Source organism: Aythya marila (genome assembly GCF_965140915.1).
Source record: "Aythya marila genome assembly, chromosome: 16".
Taxonomy (NCBI): domain Eukaryota; kingdom Metazoa; phylum Chordata; class Aves; order Anseriformes; family Anatidae; genus Aythya; species Aythya marila.
The window spans coordinates 15,657,990-15,681,488 of NC_139057.1; the positions used below are offsets into that span (position 1 = coordinate 15,657,990).

A 23,499-nucleotide genomic window follows, 5' to 3' on the forward strand; every position below is an offset into this window, starting at 1 on the left:
CTTAAATACATTGTAGGATCATGCAGAGCAAATCTAAAACTTTGGCAGAAGATCCAAAGTTGCTATTACTGTTTTGATATTCATCAACAGGTGCACCCCTTCTCTTCGGACAAGACATGTCAGAGTCATGCAGTAAAAGCATGTAATGGTACCCTCTTAGAGCAAACATCAGTTTCCCAAGTGGATTTTTAGTGATGTATTATTACAAGTGAAGCAGTGACTTTTTTTTTCTGTTTAACTAGGATGTTCTCCCTGTCTTAATGAATATGCTGATTACATGTGATAGCCTTGAATTCTAAGTGCATCAGTTTACATTACAGTTATGGTTGCGTAAAAGAGACTGGATAAGTGCCTGAGCCTTACTGAGTTCTCAGATGGCCTGGACACCAAACTGCTAAACTGTAGGCTGTTAGAGCACGAGTACTGCAGGGATATAGATAAATTCAGTTGTAGAGACCGAAGAACTCTGAGTAAGAGCAAAGTGTCAGACTTACATGATACTAAGCAATGTTACACATGGCAGATGTTGGTTTGGTTTTGTTCTAAGTTACTTGACCACAGAGATTCTGCATATTACTTGAATCAGTTTTGGGGTTTTACTGTTACAATGCTTGTTGAAGCTGAGCATTGCATCAAGAAAAGTTACTGAATTTACTGAAGGTAAAACACAAGGCAGAATCAGCTGTCATTTTTTCAGTTCTTTAAGAACTTTATCTGTGGCTGCCATGCATAAATGCATGCTGGTCATATCTCTTAATGTGTGAAGAAATGAGTTACTTGTCAGACAATGGAAACTGCTTAAGTGCCTAAAAATGTATTAAAAAAGTCAGCATCAACATGTTTTCTTGACTCTGGTGCAGTGTCAGCCCCTCTTTGTTCATAGGTGTAAAGTGAAAGCAGTACTCAAGAGTGAAATAATACGGTGGCGATCGTGAAAAGCATTTGCCTTAATGCTGATGAGACTGTGTGTGTTGCAAGTTTGCAGAACCACCTTGTAGAATAGATCTGCTAGACAGGCTGAAACCACAGGGGAGATGTGTGTGATGTTTGTGAGCAACTGAATGCTTACCTCGAATGTCAGTGTTAACTGAGCTGTGGTCATTCATAACCTGCAAGCCAAAAAGCTATTCAGATCACTGCCTGCTCTACAACTTCATCTTTTTCTTGGATGAGCGGGAGAACAATTTTTTGTTTTTAATGTCAACATCAGAAGATCAAAATTAAATTGGTAGTGGTGGCGTTCATGTAACAGTAATTTGACATGCTACCTTTGCATCTAGTCAAGTAGACAGCCGATGTATGTGTGATAACCTTGTGTTAGAATGGGACTCGTTGTATTAGATCATCGTAGTTCTGCAGTTCTGAACAAGATTTCTTTAGGGGACAGATTGCTGAGGTATATGAAGTGAGTGAACAAATGTTTCTTACCAGTACTGAACGTAGATGGATCTGGACAAAACTTACTGCACCAAGCCAGAACCTTTTTGAGAGGCAACCAAGGAAATGGGCTCTTTTGAATGGAAGTTTATCAGTGAATCTTACATTCACTATCTTGCACTTCCTGCAAGGCATGACTCTGTTGTTGAACAGACACTGCGTGTGAATAAGTGCCTAAGTGACTTCAGATCAACAAATAGTAGTGGCATAACTGTCCTTCAGTTCACTCACTGTTTAGTATCTTGGACTTTGTTGACACGGCTGTGGCCATGGCACTGTTAGTGATGTTATTTAGTCCTGATGTATTTGGCAGATTCTATAAGGCATGTGAGTGTTTGTATAGAGCACTTACCCTTCCAGGGAAATGAAAATTTCAAGTGTAGTGCCAGCAAGAAAACGTATTTGTGCTTCAGAGTACAGGCAAATGTTATTGGCAGTGCCCTCATCTTTATTCAGGTTATTGCTGTTTCTGACACCTCCAATCCTCAATCTTCAGGAGACAGTTATGTTCCTGAATTTATCTAACCAGATTTATCTGCTAATTTGAATGAAAACCGATGCAAGCAATGTGGTAACAGTTTCCACAGGATAGCTGAACTTCTTGAAGCCACCCTTCAGTGTATTCTTTGTTACACAGTTGGGCCAGTTTTTCGTTTAGAAAGTTCAGACTGGAAACACTTGCTGTCACCTTGATCTTCCTAGGACCTGTGAACATCTAATTCAGGTTCAAACAATTAACTCCTGCACATCACCTGAGATCCTCTTCTGAAAGTAAAGAGACACTTCTCCCTTGCAATTGATAATGGTAGAAGTTTTTATTCATATTCAAAGGAAAAGGGATTATTTGCTCCATTTTGAACACAAAATATGTAAATGGACATCTTTTGAACCCACAGAATTCTCACCTACTGTCCTTAATCCTACTGACTCGTGGTGATGTGTTTCTAAATAACATTCTGAGTCTTCTATAATGGGAAAAAAAAAAGTGTTCTGTTATACTTGGTTTCAAAAACAACAAACAACCTTCAAGACCAACTAATGTTTGGTCTTGTTTTTATGTTTGGTTATGTTGTTTACATGGGTTGTGATGAACCATGAGGTTACCAGTGTTCCTGTAATGGTGGCAGCATGTACTAAAGCGAAGTCCTATTTCTTTGTCTCTTCATATAAACGTGTGCAAATATAGGAGTCATCCTCTCAGCGAGGCAGGCATTTCATTCTAAAAATTAAATGAGGCCAGAGCATATTCTTTCAGTCATTCTGACTTATGCTTTCAGAAAACTTGGTTTTCTTTAGGCGCTCAGTAGCTTGCTTGAAGGTGCCTTCCATGGAGATGTACTTCTTTGACTGTTAAATGTACTTCTGTACTCATTCCACAAGCTTTCAGCAAGAACAGCTTTCCTGTAATATTGTCAAGGACGGGCCAGACAAAAGCAGTCAGAGCATGTCTTTATACTGTCTTTCGCGAGGACAAAACAACCACAAGGCACTGTGTGAGATTCCAGCTCAGCTGTTCACAGCAATCTGTTTGTTTACAGTTCTTCACCCTTCCCTGAAGTTCGCTCATTCTTGTAAAAGAAGAGTGATCTGTATCTGTCCTGAGACTGCATGCTTCATGCTGTCAAAAGTGCTGCTAAAACGCTGGTGAATCAATTTGAAAACATTTTGAGAAAACTTTAAAGGTGCATTTCCTGCAGTGCAGTGTATATACGCCTGCACTAGCTTGGATAATAAAACCAGTCTGGCTGTAGCAGTATGGAGGTTTAGGCATCCAGCTGTATCTGATGGAGTAAATTGTTGCACCTGACAAACCACGCTGCCTCTGCCAGGTGGCACACACTACTCATGGAGTGCTGGTGTGGGTGCAGCTGTGCACCATGCTCCATAATGGCATGTCAGTTTTCTTGTCCCAAAGCTCCTGATGTCAAACCTTTATTATTGTCTTAAAACACCATAATCTTTCCTTTATAGAAATAACAGTATTTTTTTCATAACTAAGTGCTTTGTTGATTCTATCAGCCAAAAAGTAGGTGAGAGGGAAAAAAAAACTTCAAAAGCAGAATAGATACTTTATTTTCCCTTGGCTTTCTACCCTTACTTATTTAAACGAAGCAATTACTGCCTTTAAAGTAATTTAGAAGAAATGTGAGGTACTCCTAGGGATTACTGGCTATAATAGTACCAGCTAGTACGTAAAACCTTCATGACTTCTGTTGACAGCTAGTTGCAACGTGACTATAGGCCTAAGAGTTTTCTCTCAGAATAAGTAATGCATGTAAGGTTAAAGCTTATGCTGGACTTAACGTATTGTATGCAAGATGAAGGAAATGCTTTGTTATTGTGAAGAAATGAATCCTAAAGGAATAGAAAGTGGAAAAAAATATTTTGTTACAAATGAGTCAGAAAAGTAGAATGAAAGGGGTTTTAGTACAGCCAGTTCAGATATTTAGCTTCCTTGTAAAAAATAAAAAATAAATTCATTTTCAAAAGCTGTGAAGGGAAATTCACACTGGTTTTGTGTCTGATGTAAGAGATATTTCAAAGTAAGTAACAAAATATATTAATAATAAATATCAGATTTCTAGGTGAACATCTGGAAATACCTGTAATTACAGTACTGCTTTCATATAAGAAAATGAAAGATGCAAATATTTTACAAATTGTTAGCTAGAAATAGGTTTCTGTCCTTGTTCTGTTTAAACTGTTGCATAAAAAAGAAAAGTCTTTTGTAACATTTTTCAATAAGTAAATCATGCACATAATAAAGGAGTAAATATCCTTCAAATGAAAGGACAAATACAGTGGATATGTGAGGTATTGCACCAAGAGTTTCTCAGACTTTTGAATTACATATATATTCGATTAAATTATATTCAAGTTTGTAATTTGGCTGCTTTTTGTCCCAATCATGACAATTTTACATTTACCCAGGCATTCACAATTTTCTGAGGGACTGGGGAGGGGACAATAGAGAAGGGGATGAGAGAACATAAATCAGAATTTTTAATGAAATTCAGTATGGAAAAAAGTCAGCTTTTTATTTCCGTATCTCCACCTAACTTTCTACAAAAATAACTGTACAAATGTTGTTTCTGTTACAGGCAACATTAAGCCTTTGCAGTAACAATTGCACAACAGTTGAAATTTCATTTCCTTCTGAAATGTAACTGTTGCTGGCTTGGGATAATTAAAGGATCTAACAGCACATATCATTATGCAACAGACCACAAGAGCATATGAATAGGTGTTTAAATGTGATATGGGATATATATCTATATACTTATATACTGGAGAATGTCTTTTAAATGCTATATTGTCAATTAATTTTATGTGTATGATGTATTTTCTTCATGGTATCTTTGGTATCCATACCAGTGTTAAATACAGAAATGGATATGGAGCTCTAGATATATTGGTTATAATTTCTTGTTTGGTTTTGCTGCAATGTTGTAGTTGTGATTCTCTCCTCTAAATATGAAGACTTTTGCATTTACTGTAGAATTTAAGTTACACGTATTTGGTTAGTAAATGTTGTGGGCTGGATGCCACTTCTTTTTATTTTCTTTCTTTGGCTGAACAATGGCAGAAATTACTGACTTGCAATTTAATGATGCCATGGGGTTTAAATGCAACCTTGTAATTTAAAATGTATTTTTACCTATTAAGAAAGATAAAGTATTTCTAAATCAAAAAGTTCTCATAGTATCCTTTTCTGATAGAAGGGATTGACCTATTCTAGCACAAGTGGGGTCTGCTTAATATTGTACTGTGGTTTTTCTTGCTGTTTTGCTAGTGCTTATTTGTTATAAAAGCAGTTGTGTTGCTTTAAGAACTCATAAAGACAAGGAAAGTGTTGTTAAAGCAGTTAAACGTAATGATAGCACTTACTTAAATCCTGCGGAGCACTTTGCTCCAGTGAATCAGGAAGGGAAACCTCTGCTACCTTAGAAGCGAAGCCGCCAGCTGCGTGCTGCTGCTCGTGTGGTTTGTTTTCACTCTGAAGGGTGAGGCTATCTGGATTAAAAAACAATAGCTGAAGGCTCGATATGTATCGCAAGTCTGAAATTACAGACTTCAGTCGTAGCGCATCGGAACTTTTGCTTTCCTGTTGCAAACTAAGTGCATTCGTATCTGGTTTTTGACTTCACTTACGGACGTGGTTCTGCTCCCGGTGGTTTCAGGAGGCAGCGCTCCCCAGGTACCCGGGGCCGAGGTGCGGGTGAGGCCGTTACTCACCGACACGAGGCTGGGGCGCGAGGCTGAGCCGTGCGCGGTCAGCGGGCACCGGGCCGCTTGGGCGGCCAGAACCGCCCCGGCTGGCGTCACCCGCGCAGCTCAGCGCGAACACAGCCACCCGCAGCCGCTGAGGTGAACGGGAGCGTGTCCCGGGCTGCAGCGCGCAGCGGGGCGGGGCCGTGGGACCGGCGGCAGCGCCGGCTCCGTACCCTCAGTTTTCCCCCGTCCGGTCACGGGTTTCCTCGCACCTCTTCTCGGGCTCAGCACGGTTTCCCCCCCACCTGCCTGTGCTTTGAGGCGGGAGCTCTTTTCTTTAGGCTCTCCGCGCCCCGTACCGGCAGCTCTGCAGCTAACGACCCCGGCCCCGCTCCCGCCCCGCCGCCTCAGGGCCGCTCCGGCCCGGCCGCCGAGGCGCGCAGAGCACGCCGGGCCTTGTAGTCCCCCCCCCCCCCGAGGCCGCCCGCGGCTCCGCCGCCAGGCACGCCGGGCTTTGTAGTCCCCGAGCCGTAACCGCGTTGCCCGAAGCCTATTGGCGGAACCCTCGCAGGGAGGCGTCTCCGGAGGGGGGGCTCGCCCTTCCCCGATTGGCTGCGCCCGTCTCCGTCCCGCGGGCGGCCGTGCCGTCACTTCCTCCCCGGCCGGAGCTGGCCCCGCTCATTCTCTTTAGTGTTTGCCCTGTGCCCGCCGCCTCCCGCCGCGCCCCCCGCCGCCGGCCCATGGACTGAGCCGCCCGCAGCCCGCGCCACAAGGCCGGGAGCCGCAGCCCAGGCCGCCAGGTGAGCGCCGCCCCCGCCCCCGGCGGCCCCGCGGGGGACTCGGCCCGGCCTCGGCGCGGGGCTGGGCTCGGTGCCGGCGCCGAGGGGCTGGGGCCGAGGGCTGGGAGCCGCCCGCTGCAGGGGCCGGGGGGCGCTGAGGGGCCTGGGGGCGGCTGCGGAGCTGGAGGGGCCCGGGGTGTGTGTGTGTGAGTGTGTGTGAGTGTGTGTGTGGCACTCATAACGGAGCCGGCCGCCAGCCCCCCGCGTGCCCTGGGACTGTTGGTGAAGGCCGCCCCGCCGAGCTCCCCGGCCCGCCCCGCCGCCGTGTTGTGCTTTGGCTTCTCGGTCCGTAAGCGCCTTGGGTCTCCCGGACGCCTCCCGGGGCTGCGGCCGCGGCTGTCGTGTGGAGAAGGGGGCTCGGCCGTGTCCGGGCATCCTCTGAGGCGCGCAGCGACGTGCGGTTAGCTGGCCGCAGAGACGTTACGTGTCGGTAATTAACGGGGTGTCTGTCACAGCCCGGTGTGTGCTCAGAGTCCATGGGAGTATCTTTTACTCTATATTCTGTCCTCTGATATTAGATCGGAATTGCCTTCCAAAGCTTCATACAGGACATATGCAAGCCACAATTCCTTATTCTTGCTTTAAGCAGCCGTTCTTTCTTTCCTTGACAATTTCACAATGTTTACCACTAATCACATTTCCACCATCAGTACAAGTCAAAGCGTCGGGTATATCAGGGCAGAACTGAGGTGTTCACGGGCTGAAGCTAATCTGGGTAACATAACTGTAATTGTGTGGAGTCAGAGCAGGACTGAAAGCTGCCCTTTGTATTCCAGAGCTCACTGAAAAAATTGCAACTTTATTCTGAGGGCATATGAACTTTCAGAAAAAATGTCTTTTAATTGCATTGTCTAGAGTCCTTGCCAGGGGGTTGATTGTTTTATTAGAGTTCCTGAAGATGCAGCTGGAACAGTGGAGGAGATCTGTGCATTGATTACTGTGTTAACCATAATTAGTGGCTGTGGTTTTTTGACCTGTGCAACTTCAGAAGAAAATATACACATGTAATCAAATTCTGTGAGATACCTTTTGACAGTAGACGTGAAATATCTCTTGGCTAGAAGTGAGTGTCTAAGCATTTGTTTGTGATTGCCGTTCCACTTTCTGCTTTATTCTTTCAAGTTTTGACTGGGTTATGTGTACATCTGCTAGTTCCCTCTTTTCCTTCAAATTTTACTTTCAAATTGTAGCTTTTCATCACCTCTTCTCTAATTAATAATCTGTGTCTTAGCTCCTGAGCTGTTTTGCCTAATATTTAGTGTTTTCTGTCCTTGAAGATTTTTCTTATCTGTGCTCAGAAAGAACATCATCCTTTTCCTCAATGAGTGCTGTCTTTGAGGTGTACCTTATCCTGCCCAAATGCTATAGAAGAAGATTTGTCTAGGAAGCAGCATTGTTCAGCTAGTCGTTTACGTTTTGTGTAAATAGCCTTGAGTCTGTAAAACATATAGGTTTCTTTCGTCTTCATTGGCAGTGCACGTTTATTTGAATTTCTTAGTTGTACATAGTTAAGTATTGTTCTGAATACAGTTGCAGAAGTGAAATGCTGTAATGTTTTTGCTACATACTACAAAGCTACTGGTGATGTGGGGTTTTCAAATCTTTGTTAGGAAATGAGCCATCTCAACAAACCTGTGAGAACTTGTGGCAATTTGTTCTTCATGCTCCAGAATGAGTGTGCAACAAAAGAAAGAGGCTCAGCCACTGTATTGGAGCTACTTAAAGTTCTTCTAAGAAAAGGGAGGAAGCCTTTCTAACCCTTGTTTTGGCTAGGTAATAAATAGGTAACGCACAGTGATCTCCCTCAGCCTGTGAACATCAGGTGAAGGTTTAGGTATGCTGGCCAGTTGGTCTATCTTGGTGATGTGGCCGTAACTTCTGATTTCTCAGGATTGACCTCATCCATTATATCGGCTCTATGGGGACCACTCCTGAGCAGCAGCTGAGCACTGCTGCACTGCCTCGCTTTTACCCAAGTGAGAACTGGCTGACGTTGAGTAGTAATATAGCTCTGGGCATGTAAAATGCAGGTAGCAAGGGGCTAGGTAGTAAGTCTTGTGCTGTTCTGAAGTTCACTTACTTGTTTCAGTTGTGCCTAGGTCCCACCTCAGATCCTTGCATCCTGTTGCAGGGATAGGACTTGGCTTTTTGGTTCCACATCTGTGAAATGGGTAAACAAACATTCCTGCTTTGTGAACGGTTTGGTATTGATGAGGAAAACCTGAACATCTTTGCTGTGCAACTGCAGAGGCAGCAACTGTAAAGACGCAATACAGTATTAAGCATCCAGTTTCAGAAAAAAAAATGTTTAGTTTAAAAGCTCATTTCTGGTAGGTAAGACTTTCTTGAAGACATGATTTATAGTCGGTGACCTCAAGAAGTGCTTGAGAAGAAGAAATTGCAAGTCTGAGTCTTGATGATTTTATCTGTTCTGTTTCTCGTCCTACTCTGTTCCCATTCCACAACAAGCCCTCCCTCTCTGGTGCCAGTAGTTTATGAACAAATGCAAAGAATGTTTTAAAGGGATGCACATGCGAGTTTGTAGGAAGTAGCATAATGAGAATGTAGTCACTTCTGGTCCACCAAATGTGCACATCTGAGAGATCAGGACACGTTTCCTTATTCTGGTCCTGACCATCAAGAAAACAAATTTGTTTGAGAATCTGGTCTCTGTTGTGTTTTCAGCTGGCCTGTCAGCAATCAGAGCGAGTCCATGGCAGAACCAGCCCTGTTTTGCCAAACCTGCTGTTTAACTGCGGGGCCGATGCCCTTCAGTGATGAGAGAAGGAAGTGTTCCGTTGCAGTCAGGTAGACAGAGGCATGTGCATAGTGCTGGGAATCCAGGGCTGAACAGGACTGGTACTCCATCTGTCTGCAGTGGCAGTTATGCCAATCTCATACTAACTGAACGTTTATCAATCACAGTTCACCAACAGCTGAGTGACCTCTGTCACCCAGCATGGTGCAGTACATTGCAATCGTTACCATCAGAAAGCTTTTTTTCAATGCACTTTCTTGATGCACGTCTCGTTCAGTTCCTGTACGCACGGAGAACAGGTTGTCTTTTCCACCCAAAACCCTTTTACATACTTGAGGACTGCTGATTGTTGGGCCCCCTTCAGCCATCTCCTCTTCAGCATATACAAGCCCAAACCCTTCAAGGTTTCTTTTACATGGTGTTTTATTTCTTTTTTTTTTTTTTTTCTGTAACTGTGTGTTTCTTGCTTTTCTTGCCTTTTTTTTTTTTTTTTTTTTTGCTAACTGGTCCACAATGGGCTCGAAGCACGATACCCACACAGTACAGTTGCAGTGCTCTATCTGGGGTCTCCCTAACACTGGGCACGGAGAACTCCTCCTGCTATTTCTCAGTTTCTGGATCTCAGGATGACTTATTTTTTGAAAACAGCCTGTCAGCTTTGGCTTGTCTTAGGTAATGCACTGTTATGTTGGTTGTGACTCCTTTCTCAGTTTGCTGGTGTCACTTGGTGGTTTTCCTGTCCTATGTTTGATCAGCAGTGCCTGCCTAGAACTTTGCGTTCGTTCCTGCTGAGGTTGTGAGATTCATTTTGAGCCTTGTTTGACCACCAGGGATGGCAGGAGAGAATTCAGTTGTCTATATACAACTTGGTTTTGAACCTGCCTGGAATGTTATTCATTTAATTGTTTTCCAGATGCTTTAATAAGTTATACCTCCAGAAACACTTCAGAAGAGAAGTCAAACTAATAGGACTGCAATATTTCTGTCTCCCACCTTCAGTTTCCAGTTAAAAAAAAAAAAAAAAAAAAAAAAAAAAAAAAAGGTACAGGGTTTGCCTTTTTCAGGCTTTTGTATCCCCCTGTGTTCTCAGGGACTGCTAATAACTGGTTACAGTTCTAAGATTCACTGTAAGACTTTGAAACAACTGAAGTAAATTCAAGACCATGTTTATTTAACTCCTCTTCTAACCTTAACCAAGGTTGAGATCTTACCCAGTTTGTTGCTGGTAGCAATGTTGTCTGCCATCTGTGTGCAGTTGGCTTCAGTCATGGAAAAGGAAGATTAAATGCTTTGTGCTATATTTGTAAGCAAAATAAAATACATTGATTTCTATTTAGAACAGTCCATGCAAGTGACAGGTTTCATATTTAGTACTGAAATGTTTTTATTCTAAAATGTTTTTAGCTAGGTTGATTTTTAGACGTCTGAGGGAAGTCACCATTAGACCAGACGTGTGGCCAGAAGGTAACGCTGACAGCCACTTTCTGTAGTTAATAGCTGATGAAGTTTCTCTGGCGCCTTGGTTTTGGTGTTTTTTTAGTGAATTAAGTTCTAGGTCTAATTTCGGTAGCTGATCTTTAGGGCTATTAGACAATGAACTTCTGCAACACTGGAAGCCTTACTGCAGGAAAACAAATCACAAGTAATTCTTAGTCCTGCAAAGAGTGCTGTGAGATTCCACTCTTTGTGTAAGAAAGCTCATGTAAGTTTGAGGCAAGAGTGGTGAAAGACAGCTGTGGGATCAGGTTGGAATTTCTGCTTGGGAAATCATAGCTGTTTTGAGCAGTCTGCCAGTAAGAATTTAATGGACATACAAAATCCTGTCAACCAAAAGGATGAGGTAAAAATAATGCTGTGGTGAGACATTTACTACAGATCTTTTTGTAGTTTTAGGAAGTGAAATGCTAACTCTCTGTTTTTCCTTTTAGGCATTCTCCATCATAAATATCCTATTCAGAACTAAGCCCAAATCTTCACTGTCTGGATCTCGTAAAGGTACAGGAAACTTACTTAAAGCATTGAAGTTTCTTACCTTTTATTTGCATTATATTGAAGAAACCACAAGTTGTGGTAAAAACTTGATTATCCTGTGAAGTGTCTGTTTGCTGTTTGACCCTCCAGCTTCTATCTGTAACACCTTTGGCAATTATGGTACAAAACAAAAAAAGCCCCGAGAAAACTTGATACTATTCTAGCATAGCACTGTCTCAATGGAATTTAAAATGTTAATGTCTGAATTAGCAAAAAGTAAATGTGGAAGGGTTGAGCAAGGTATGTGATTAGCAAGTTACTCTAAGAGGGTATGAGTAGAACATTTGTTCCTTCACCTATCTGTCTTTCAATCTCTGTTAGTCTGTAAGTTCCAGCGATGCCTCCAGTATGGTATAGGGGTCTGTTAATTTGTAGCAGCATTCGTCTTGAAAAGTTTGAAGTAGTTAACCCCTGGTTACGTGGAAAAATCAGCTGAAATACTAGCAGCTTTTTGTTTCTTCATCCACAGAGACAGCCTTTATAAATTGTTAGGCTCAACTTTCTAGATTATGGTGTGTTTTTCTTGAAGAGTTATGAGTTTGTAAAGCCATTATAGGGTACAGAGCGTATTACATTGAAAAAGCATTGTAAACCATTATCCACAAACAACATATAATTGAACATACAGTGAGGGGCAGTAGGTTCTTATACCGTAGTGAAATATTTCATACAAATCAAAAACAGCATTGTAAGCTGCACAAATAGCTGAGAAATTACAGACAAAATCCTAGTTTGCGTTGTGAGAATGTTCTTGTCAAACAGTAGCAAACAGTTACTTGTCAAAGTACTAAATAAATCTTTTTAAAAAGAAATCAGAATTGCTGTTTGTACAGACAAACTTGTAACATGATTGTGTAAATTACCACTTAGTGTCTAAAATTGTCAGAAGTTTATGAAGTGGGATTTTAACAATCCATAAGATGTTTTAACTGCCTCGTGATGAGGGTGAATTTATGAAGCAGTAGTTTGGTTCTGCCAAAATTCTATCTAATGAGCTCTGAAATAGTTCTGAATTGGTGATAACTTGCTGGATGTAAATTCAACTTCTGATCAGGATATAAAAACATGACGATGGTGTAGGGTGACTGAAGAAGAAACGTGTCCGTAGAATCATGATGTGATGATGATGTACCAATTGTTGTAGAAACATTCACTTAATACAGATAAGCTAAGAATGACACATCAATTGGAAGCAGGTTTATTGTCATTTGCAATTTAGCTGTCTCTCTGATAGTAAATTTCTGTTCAGCTGTGGAAAAAGAGTGGCATGCCCAGCTATCCACAACTGAATGTCATGGGGATAAACCCTGAACTCTGGTGTGCTCTACAGGTTTCAGATTGCTGTTCCAAGTAAAGATTTAGATTTTCTGATTCCTTAAAATTGCTTTGCTGTTAGGCATTGTTTCCTTCCTTCACCTATAGAAACAGTCATGGCAAGGAGTGCTCACATGATACTGCTGGGTACAATTTTTTCTTCCTTGTTAAATGAATAGTTCCAGAGGCCAAGTATTTGTACAGTAATTTTGGTCATCAAATCATGGTTACGCTTGTGATTGCAAAGCATTTGGCAAAGAAGGACAGGTGGGACTGCTGCCATCTTATGGGTGCATAAGGTGAGCTGTGCTTAAACTTGTGGCACTTGACTTCTTGTGAGGTTGGAATCCTTTTGGATTCCCAGAAGGTTAGATGTGAAGGCTGAAGTCTTCCAGCTTCTTGACTTGAAAGGCTGGAAGGGGGTGTGTGGTGAATTCCACCAAGGTGTGCTTCAAAGGCTTTCCTAGACCCTCAACAGTCCGTTTAAATGTTAAGAGCAGCCAGATTATCAAAGCAGCTGGGCAATTGGTTTCCACACTGAGAATAAGCATGTTGGATGCTATGATGTCTACAGTGATTTTCTTTTTGCCTGGTTTTGGAATGTGAACAGCTGAAGTCTATTCACAATTGGGTGGGTTTCCAAAACTTTACTGTTTCAAGTGCTAGGATGTGAGTTCAAGTCTCCATAGATTTTGCAAGTAACAGCTTAATTTTTTGTCCTTAATGTTATTCTCACCAGAGCTGTTTGAAGAAAAGCTGTTTCAGACTGAACTCTGATGATTATAACTCTTGATGGAGTGACATCAGAGTAGAAAACAGTCTGAGAAGTCCTTGGCTAAGGTTCTCTAGTATTCTGCAGTAAATATAGAAAGTGAACTAATAATATCCTTGACAGGGACTTTCTTGGAATACAAAAAAATAGGGATCAGTATAACGATTTGACTAGTATCATGGGAGTAAAAGAGGATGAAGGCAAGAATAATACATAAAAGTCAACTTAAAATACTTTGTTACTAATGTTTTCAAAGCTGAAGCACTCTTCACATTGAGTAATGTTGGATTTTGCTCTGAAGCCCTTATTGACGTCCTTGAAACAGTTGCTGTGAGTAGACATAGGTGGCTATAAAATGTCTTGGTTGTTCTGGGGATATACAGATAAAGTTCAGTTGTACTCTGCAGTAGTAGTAGTAGCCTCCACTGTGTCCAGGAGGCTGGTTTCTAGCAGAATGGTGATGTAAAGTATCCTGTTCTGAACTGGTTTTGGAATGAGGAGTTATGGTTTTATCTAATTTTTAACCACTATCTAGGGCTTATAGAATTGCTGTATGGAACTACAGAGTAAGTTTTGAGAAAAGGAAATATAAGGGGTGGGTTTTTTAGTACACCTCAAAAATATTGGAAAATTGAATACAATATACAGAGAAACTGTATATACCAACTGTAATGGTGACAATGAAAGTTGAAATGCAAGTTGTAAATAGAAAGTACTCAAAAAGAGTAAAATGGCTGTTGATTTTAAATATCTAGTGATGCTCTGCTTGAATTCAGGAGACCTTTGCAGATTTCTAGCCAGGAATGGATTTGATGAGATGCTTCTTCAGTGGAGCTTTGCTACTGAAGGTATACTATCCTTCTCTGCGCTGTATGACAGTTAACTAGCAAATCACCTTAATGTACGTATCTTGGTGTTGAATTTCCATGTTCCCTATAACCAGATGATTGCAAATAAGGGCAGAATAGTGCCTTTAAAAATGAAGCATTTCTAGGCTGAGTTCTCTTTGAATAATTTCAGACTTCCACTCCAGCATGATCTGAAAGGTCCTAACATTACTGACTTCAAAACCAAAAGTTTGGTGTCCTCTTCTCAAAATGTGTGGATTACAAAGTGTTGAACTTGATTGCCTTTGATGGGCTTTGAACTTCAGTAGGAAAAGAGAATTGGCTTCTTTTTTTATTGCACTACAAGACTACGTATTCTTTTCTTGGTAATTATTGTCATATTATATATCTGAAAAACTTCAGTGTTTCTAGTAATGCTCCTGGGAATGAAACTTGGCTATTGCAAAATTATTATCCTGGAGCCTTAGTCTACATACTTTTCATCTTTCTCTTTGAGCTTTTTGGAGCTCCTTCAGACAAGAATCCCTAATACCCATTCTACAGTTACAATGCACCTAATGCACAACTTTTGCAAATTTAATAGTCAAATACAAAATTTGCTTTGCCTGTAATCAACATATAGATCTGGTGAACTAATGAGCTCTTCTGAACTAATTTCCCTCTCTAGTGAAAAACAAAACTATCCAACCAGTAGTATGGTAAGCCTGATGTGTTTATGATAGTTCTTCAAAGTCAAAATATTCCAGATAGTAGATGAGTGTGTGTGTTGTTTTCCAGTAGCTTTTTTCCTCTTACCAAATAAAATCTTTGTATCCATGAGTGTATTACCCTAAATTCTCCTCTTGGAACTGTTCTGTCACTAGCTAGCTAAAAGTTTCGCTCTGACTCATTGCCACTCCTCTTGCATTTGGAAGTCCATTCACAGGTTCAGAATTTGAAGCTTACAGAGCACTTGTGGAGTTGTGTTGCCACTAATAGCTCCCTGGTGGTATCTGGAGTGATGATTTCACTTGCACCCTTCATCTATAAATGAGGATAGAAAAAGACTTTGGTGCCCTAGTAATTCACTGGCAGGACCAATGGGTGCATACGTGTGTGTGTGTTTGTGTGTAAAACCTGTTTACTTGGATGTAAAATTTACTTTGAACAAACAGACTGATATGTGGATAGTAAGCGGATATGGACAGCTGAGCTCTGGCAGCAATGATATCCTTCAAACTGGCAACCTGTTAGTGTATATTTAGGTTTAACTGTCTGAGCATGAAGATAATGTTGCATCCATGTGTAAGAAAAATCTCACACTAATTTGTTGGTGGAGGAAGGACCTATTACAATACTTCACCACGCCTGCTGCCAGTTCATTGCTTGGAGGTGTTTTTTCTTAAATTAACATCGTTGCCTACGAACACTTTGAACCCTTGTTTACAGGACTGTAAGGCCAAATAACTCCCAACTGATGGCCTGAGACACCTTATGACTCAAGTAGATGTACCCTTCAAAATGCATGTCACTTAAAAAGTTTATAAACTCTTATACCTTCTTTTTCCTTCAGTAGTGATTTTGTCACTCTCTGCTAGACGCCAGTTGTGTTCTCCTCCTAAATGGTTAGATGTTCTCTTTAGTGAGCCTGGAGGGGGGAAAAAGTGATTACAATAGGGTGCATGCTCTAAAGAATTGCTCTGTAAATAATACATTTGTTGCTTGCCTTTCCAAGGTAAGAACCTGAAATGGTAAAATGCATGAAGTGTAATCAGTTCAGGAAGGTTGCTCCACAGCTAGTGTGTAAGCAGTGACTATCAGTTTAAGTAACAGGATTGCTTTGTAAGTTGATTCAGTGACAGAGCAGACAGGTTGTTCATCTTAACTGAGCAAGCATAATTAAGGCTTTTATGCTACTCTTTCACAAATTAAAACAATATGGAACTGAAATGACAGAGCTTAGAGATTGAAATGTGCTATTAAAACTGTATGTCTAAGTGACTCACTGCATAGAAAATGGAAACAATGCCTGCTTAATTGAATGCTTTTTCCCCTTTTCCTTTTTTTTTTTTTTTTAACTAATTGAGAAATAATTTTTAATAGATTGTTACTTAAAGACTGCTAAACATTCAATATAATATTTTTTTTCATCTTTACATTTTAGGTCAGCAATTTGGTTCCATTATACTGAGTTTGCCTGCATTCAAAGCTGTTTACCTACAGTAATTTTCTCTGGTTGGAAGTGAACATGTCTCAAGTTCAAATTCAGAATCCTTCTACTGCCCTTGCAGGGAGCCAAATATTGAATAAGAACCCATCTCTTTCACAACCATTGAGTATTCCTTCTACTACTAGTTCTTTGCCCTCTGAAAATGCAGGTAGACCTATCCAAAATTCTGCTTTACCCTCTGCATCTGTTACATCCACCAATGCAGCTGCAGGTAAGATTGAGTGTCTGTTAATAAATGTATGTATTCTAGATGTCTTGGGCCTATGAATATTTTAAAAGTAGTATTTATCCAGCTATAGTAGCTTGTAATGTGAACTCTGTATTGCAGACATCTAGATGTTAGGACAATGTGGGATTTTTAGTTAAAATGGTAGTAGAGTTCATTGCTACCTGTTCATTTATCTGTTTTCTGTAATCTTTCAGCTCCTTCTAACATGGCAAACCCCAAAGAGAAAACCCCAATGTGTCTTGTGAATGAGTTAGCCCGTTTCAACAAGATTCAGCCTGAATATAAACTTCTGAGTGAGCAAGGTCCAGCTCATTCTAAGGTAAATATTCGTATAAGTTTATTGTTTCTGTTCAAGATCTTTCACGTTTTTACTGGAAAGGCAAAGTACGTGCTTTTGGTGCAAGATAATACAGAATAACAGAGAGGAATGGGAAACTCATCAAAACGCCAGTGATAAGGGAGTGTGAAGCTGTAATATGTGCTAAAAGGTTGGTTTCCCGAAGTATATTACGGTTAAACTTACCTAAAACCACTTAGTTTTTTGAAGAGTTATTTGATGGCTCCATTATGAGGTGCTTGAGTTTGGTTTCCGTTTAGTCAAGCAAGGTTTGCCCCTTGCAGCTTTTGCTCAGCAATTTTGTATTAAGTATGAGCTTTAATGATCTGTTTCTGGTATGAAGTTAAACTTGTGTTCTGCATCTTACCTTCAAATTTTCTGTGTTCTTCCTGTAGTGCATTTTAATATTTGGAGGTAAATCCCACAATTTTTAAAAGATCAAAATAGTTTCTTAGTCTAAATTATCCTTTGAGTTGCAGGAGGTTTTATGGAAACTAATTTTCTGCAGGAAAAATACTATATAATGAGTTGTAGGGCTTTTGTGTCTATGTAGTTATGTAATTTAGCAAACAGATCTTTAGTCCTTCATGATGGGAATTATCAAAATGCCTAAGATAAACCACGATGTGTTGTTCATCACATAATATTGTGTATCTCTTACAGTTTGCTAAAACCTCAGTAATATATAATTTGTGTAGTGTTCTGTTTGTGTGTAGAAAGAGAACTTCTCAGGAATATGGCAAATATACAAACAATTTGTGTAACTTCAAATAATACTGAAAATGTGATCTTTAGCATTATTTACATTTTCAATACTCATTAGATATCTCTGTTGTATGAGTACTGAGGTCAAGGCATATAAGGAAAAACAACATGGGATATCCTAATCTGACATCCTCTCCTTAAAGTGTTTCCTGGAACAGTGTGAGTGTTGTATGTTAGAGGAATTGCCTTCAAAATGAATAATACTAAGAACTAAAATCTTTTATCCATAATATGTGTAATGGCAGCTTCAATGTGCAAAGCTGGCAAGGTCTGCATTTACAAAAGGTATTGGAATAATAATCAGAGCATCTGTTCACTTGCATTTTTATTCTGATTGAAATTAAACTTCATTTAATTACCAGGGAGACTTTAGCTTTCTGTTGTCTGATTAATTTGTGAAAATTTAGGGCAATATATATTCTTCCTTATCCCACATACTTAAAAAGAAGTGCCACAGAGTTTTGCTCTATAATCAGATAGGCTTGCACTAACCTGGGGGCATGTAGGAGGTTTTGTGGTGCAGTGTGAGCTTACCTTTCTTCAAACTACTGGAAAATATAGTTTAAAAATGTGTTAAAGCAACAAGCTGTTATGGAATAACAATCTGATTTTCAAGGCAGCTATTCAGAGTAATGTTGGCATACCAGCTATCCATGCAGAGTCACCTCTGTGCACATTGCCTCTTCTCTCTTATAGCCTATATGATCTCCTGCAATATGCAGGATAGTGCTGGCTACAATTTTTGTGAAATTCATAGTTGACTAATCAGGAATATCCTGTAGATGTCCCAAGTGTTTAAAATCTGGAGTTGGCATAGTAGTTAAGAAAAGTGTTGGTTACTATCTTTTTGACTTCTGCATCACTAACGACTCACTGTTCCATGACATGTCCTAATAAATGATGTGAGTTCTGAACCCACTTGTAATAAAAAGTTTGTTTTCTATTTCTCTATTTTGAGGTGTTTACAGTGCAGCTGACCCTTGGGGACCAGCACTGGGAAGCTGAAGGAACTAGTATTAAAAAAGCGCAACATGCGGCAGCTGCCAAAGCATTGGAAGGGACAAAATTCCCTAAACCTACAGCTCGTCCATCTCGTAGCGAAGGCAAGAATCCAGGTATATACCTCAACGAGATGGTTTGAAAAAAACAACACAAAAAGCATGTATGCAATACACCTTTCTTTTGGCATGTATGTTAAAGTTTCATAAGGATGAATAAAAATTGTGATACTTAAATTATCTTTCGCTTATTTAAAAATAACAATAACTGGGTTTTGTAGAAAGTCATCTGGTGTTAATCTTTGATCATAATTTTTTGCATAGGCAGATGAATATGTTCAGCGATTCTTACAGAATAATTCAGAATTTTTACAATAAAGATTTCTTTCGAAATTTAGGTTAAAAAACAAAACAAAACAAATTTGTGTTGAGCAATAGGATCCGAACTTCGGAAGGTGCATCATTGCACTTCTTTAAAGAGAAGTTGATGTTGAATTGTATAATAGCATTTAAGTTGTGGTTATTTTTAGGCAACTTCTTAGTTTACTAAGATTGCTTTTAGGATATATTTAAAATGTAAAATTAAGTATAAAGTAGCTTCATGTCTCAGCTGCACATGCGATAGTTTTGCATGTTCCCTGTGTCACCTGAATTGAGAGCTATTAGGATACCATTATTTTACTCAGCAAAGGGTAAAACCTATCTTTAATACCAGTTGTATTCTGATATCACTTGAATTTGTTCTTTAGAAACATTTTGTACAGTGAACGGGGGAAATAGAAACTAGCAATTACCTATTTTTTTCCTGTGAATATGCTCCATAATTTCACTTTATTTTGGCAATTGCCTTTTATCAAAACACTGTTGTACTAGAGTACACGCTGGTTTTTGAGCCAGTGAGGCTTGTGATAGAAAAAAAATGACCATTTATGTGACTGGTCGTTATCAAATGAGAATAGTCAGTGAGTCAATTTCTCATCCACGTGAAGTCTGCATTGAGAAAAATGTTTAGAGCTGTCAGCAGCAATATACCTTCCTTGTCATAAGGCAAACTGCAATTTGAAAGTGAAGTCATAAAGATCCCTTTTAGTCACTGAGTACAAAGAGAAACATTTGATCATTATCAGTAAACAACAGAAGCAGAAGATATATGTAGTGTCTGTTAATTTAAAAGGATTTTTTTAAGAAAAATACATTTGTTCTGCACACCACGTTGTTAAATGCACTGTAAAAATAAATAAATCAGTACCTTTACAAAGGTTTACCAGAAAAATAGTTACAAACATACTATTAAAAAAGTTACACCTTTGTGAAAAATCCTCTTACAACCTTGTTTTAGGCTGCCAACTTAATATGCATCTCACACACTTAATTTCTTCATGGTCATTGGTATTCATATTCAGAACTCATTTATTTAAGAGTATTGCACATGGCAAAATGTAGCCTCCTTTTTCTGTGCTTGGAGACAGGATGAGAGTTTATATTGCTTCAGTCTCTTGTGACAGCCAGACGCTTTATGTTCCTTTTCATCTAGACAGTGTAACCCCCACAGTGGAGTTGAATGCACTTTGCATGAAGCTGGGAAAGAAACCTATGTACAAACCTATTGATCCTTATACGGGGATGAGGTCCACTTACAACTATACTATGAGAGGTGGTACTTATCCTCCACGGTACGTATTGTTTAATGGTTTGGTTTTACAGTCCCAAATCTTTGAATCACTTTCATTTTTGTTGCTATCTTCTAAAAAACACCAAAAATGCAACGTCCGTTAAGCGGATATTCAGCTTGACATACAGCTAGTTTATGAGGCATAAGGTTTTGATAAGTACATCCCATGCATAACTGCAAATTTTTTAAATGGTTCTTTTGGGGGAAGAGGAAGGAGAAGAAGGAATTGAACCCAATGATGAAGTGTTTTGAAGGGCACTTCAAAACCTGGAAAAAAGCTGGGTATATCCAGCTTCCTGAAGTGAACAACTAAATATTTCTTGTGTTTCCTTTCTGTGTAAAAACAAAAAGTGAGGAAAACAGCTTGATCCTTTTTCTAAACCCGACTATTTAAATTGCAGCTTCAGTTTAAACAAAGTTATGAGCATTGGAATCAAGAATTCCAAACTTGCTGGACTGCCAAGTTTGTCAAAGCATATATTGTCTTTCACTGTTCCAGTTGGTTAGAAATGTTTTCATATTTTAAAAACAAGAAATGCTGATATGCTGTTTTAGAGAGATTTCCTTAAGATCTTTTAGACTTTGAAAATCTGGCTTTTTAATACTACTGCTTCATGCTGAGTGGTGTTTCCTGATACCCAAGAGCTTCATCCGTGCATATCTTATGTTTCTGATAGTTTACTTTTGCAAGCAAAATTGTTTACCTATTTAAATCTCTCTCTTTGTAGGTACTTTTACCCATTTCCTGTTGGGCCTTTACTGTATCAAGTTGAGCTTTCAATTGGAGGGCAGCAGTTTCATGGGAAAGGAAGAACAAGGCAAGCTGCTAAGCATGATGCAGCTGCTAAAGCACTGAAAGTTCTGCAGAATGAGCCCTTGCCTGAGAAACCAGAGGTGGGAATTAATCTGAGTGTTCTAAGCATAAATTGCTAAGATAAACTGAGATATTGTTGTAGATTTTTTTTTTTTCCAAATTGAGAGGAAAATGATAGTTGCGAAATTTAATTCTGTGTGGTAGTGTTGATCTACTTGTGTCACTAGAAACAATTTAAATAATAATTTTCTGTGGAACTAGAATTTTCCCAAATGAAGTTATATTAATTCTTTTGCTGTCGTATTTTTCCACAGCAATGCTATAGACCTCTGTCAGATATGAGCACTGGAAACATAGATAGGAACTAATGTCTTATCAGGTACAGATAATATGCAAACTTCTGAAGTGTCTAAACAGGGTACTTACATTCCAGCACAGGCAGAGATCAGGGTTTGCTTCCTGGGCAAAATTCCCATGTGATCTTGGAAAGAACAGCAGGGCAGAAAGTTCATGGAAGTAGTAAACTCATGCACACTTTTTTTTTTATATGAATAATATATAAATGTGAATAATAAGAAGCAAACTTGTATCCCTCCATATGTTTATGGCTGCCCAGCATTTCCCATTCCAAAGACCCTTGGTTTTTATTTTATTTTTATTTTATTTATTTATTTTTAAGTTGCTTAGGCAGGAAGTCTCACTGTGTATACACATGAGCTCCCGGGGTTGAGTTGACTGCGTGCACCCTCTTTATATGTGCTGACTGACTACTCCAACTACAGATTCCTACAAAGTGTGTATTTAATCTTGCCTGAGTTACAAGGCCTTGGTTTTAAAGCCAGGGAGTGGAGGCTTGGACTAATAACTTAAAGTCTGGGGAGTGTAAGAACTGTTAGTTACGTAGTCTGACTATGTGCTGAAAAAGAAGAAAAACAAAGAATTTGGCAAAAGGTTTTTTTTTTTAAAAAAAAAAAAAAAAAGGAACTACCAGGAATGATAGAGCAAGAGAACTGAGGAAACGTGTGGTGAAGCAAACGGACATTGAGTTAAAAATTAGAGAGAGCGTTGCCTAGATAATTAGTGAAAAATAGTTCAGGGAAGAGGCCTAGGAGGCACTGATGATAGTGTTTAAGGTAACAGAGTTCTAGAAGAATGTAAATTAGTGAATAATGGAGGCTACTAACAAGGGAGTCAAGGAATTACAAAAGCTTGTAATCAGGGAAGACAGTGACTGTGGGAACAGAAGCTGACAGTCAAAATTAGTTTTGCACTGAAATCAAAAATGGTAATGGAGTGTGGTCAGGGACAAGCAGGAGGTCTTCAAGCAGAAGAGATCAAATGGGGGGTGGGGGGAATATTTCTTTTCAATGCAGGGAAGCCCTAAATTTCTGACTATTGTCATTCTATGTCACTGATGCATAATAGCCTGTGTTCAGCGTCCTGAAAGATTGTCCTACTGTCATCAGCTGGTTTTCCACCTTAACTAGTGGAAGTTTATGTACTGGACCCAAGGAGTCCAACTCTACAGAAAATTATAGGGTCGCACATAACAGAATTGTTCACTTCATAAATGCCTATGTGCAAGTGACTTTTTGAATATTTGTAGAGTTGCATTTAAAGTTGAGTAATGTGAGGTCATGAGAGCAAATGCTGTAATCGTCTTTATGTGACTGTGTATTCTTTTCTATAGGATGTCTCATTCATTGTAAACTCTGTGAATCAAGAGGTTAGGAAAGTAACCTAGACGGTATCTCTTCTTTTTATCGTTTTTAAGGACATGACAAGGGAAATGCTGTTGTCAGCAATGCAAGAGATTACAAGAAGGGAGAACTGTTTTGTGAATAAGCCAGTTGCAACCTCCCTTCTGTTTTGGCCCCTCTATACATATGCTGGACAAGTCACTTTAGGTGAACTTTCACAAGAAACATGTATTGTCATTTTCTTAATTTATGCTTGACTTGTCTACAAAGTGAACAGTGAGAAATAGAGCTATGCATAAGGAGAGCAATCCTTTGAACACAGAGTGCTGGATTATAGCAAACACTCCAATCAGGTCTTAATTTCAAATGTGGTGCTCAAACACTAGGTTCATTAATATGTATGGTTCTGAACTATTGTGGTTTTAGGAGTATCTGAGGGAATTACTATCTTTGCAATAGCTTTTTGCACTAGACAAGATGAAGATAAAATAAGGAAGATTTTGGCACTAAGTGAGCACTCTTAGTTTATGCATTCAGTGAGGCAAGGTCCTTGAGGGATATGAC

At 39.7% G+C, this 23,499-nt stretch overlaps 1 protein-coding gene and 1 long non-coding RNA gene across 9 annotated transcripts in view; one reads left to right on the forward strand and one right to left on the reverse strand.

The window, feature by feature from the left end:
• Window positions 1-2,939: 2,939 nt before the first annotated feature.
• LOC309884264 lies at window positions 2,940-5,977 on the reverse strand. Its single transcript, XR_014318586.1, has 3 exons — window positions 5,590-5,977; window positions 5,326-5,451; window positions 2,940-3,078 (listed from the first exon to the last, which is right to left on the reverse strand). It is a non-coding gene; the product is annotated as an uncharacterized lncRNA (long non-coding RNA).
• A 333-nt stretch (window positions 5,978-6,310) lies between these two features.
• Window positions 6,311-23,499, forward strand: part of STAU1 (staufen double-stranded RNA binding protein 1) — a 36,205-nt gene continuing 19,016 nt past the window's right edge. For 7 of the 8 annotated variants that reach the window (XM_082773495.1, XM_082773498.1, XM_082773497.1 and 4 more), the window contains exons 1-7: window positions 6,311-6,449; window positions 11,175-11,241; window positions 16,355-16,631; window positions 16,844-16,968; window positions 18,710-18,866; window positions 20,284-20,422; window positions 21,150-21,315. In XM_082773495.1, the coding sequence (XP_082629621.1) occupies window positions 16,439-16,631; window positions 16,844-16,968; window positions 18,710-18,866; window positions 20,284-20,422; window positions 21,150-21,315 (780 nt within the window). In that variant the 5' untranslated portion in view covers window positions 6,311-6,449; window positions 11,175-11,241; window positions 16,355-16,438. The remainder of the gene's footprint in view (window positions 6,450-11,174; window positions 11,242-16,354; window positions 16,632-16,843; window positions 16,969-18,709; window positions 18,867-20,283; window positions 20,423-21,149; window positions 21,316-23,499) is intronic. The other variant, XM_082773496.1, reaches the window with a different exon arrangement.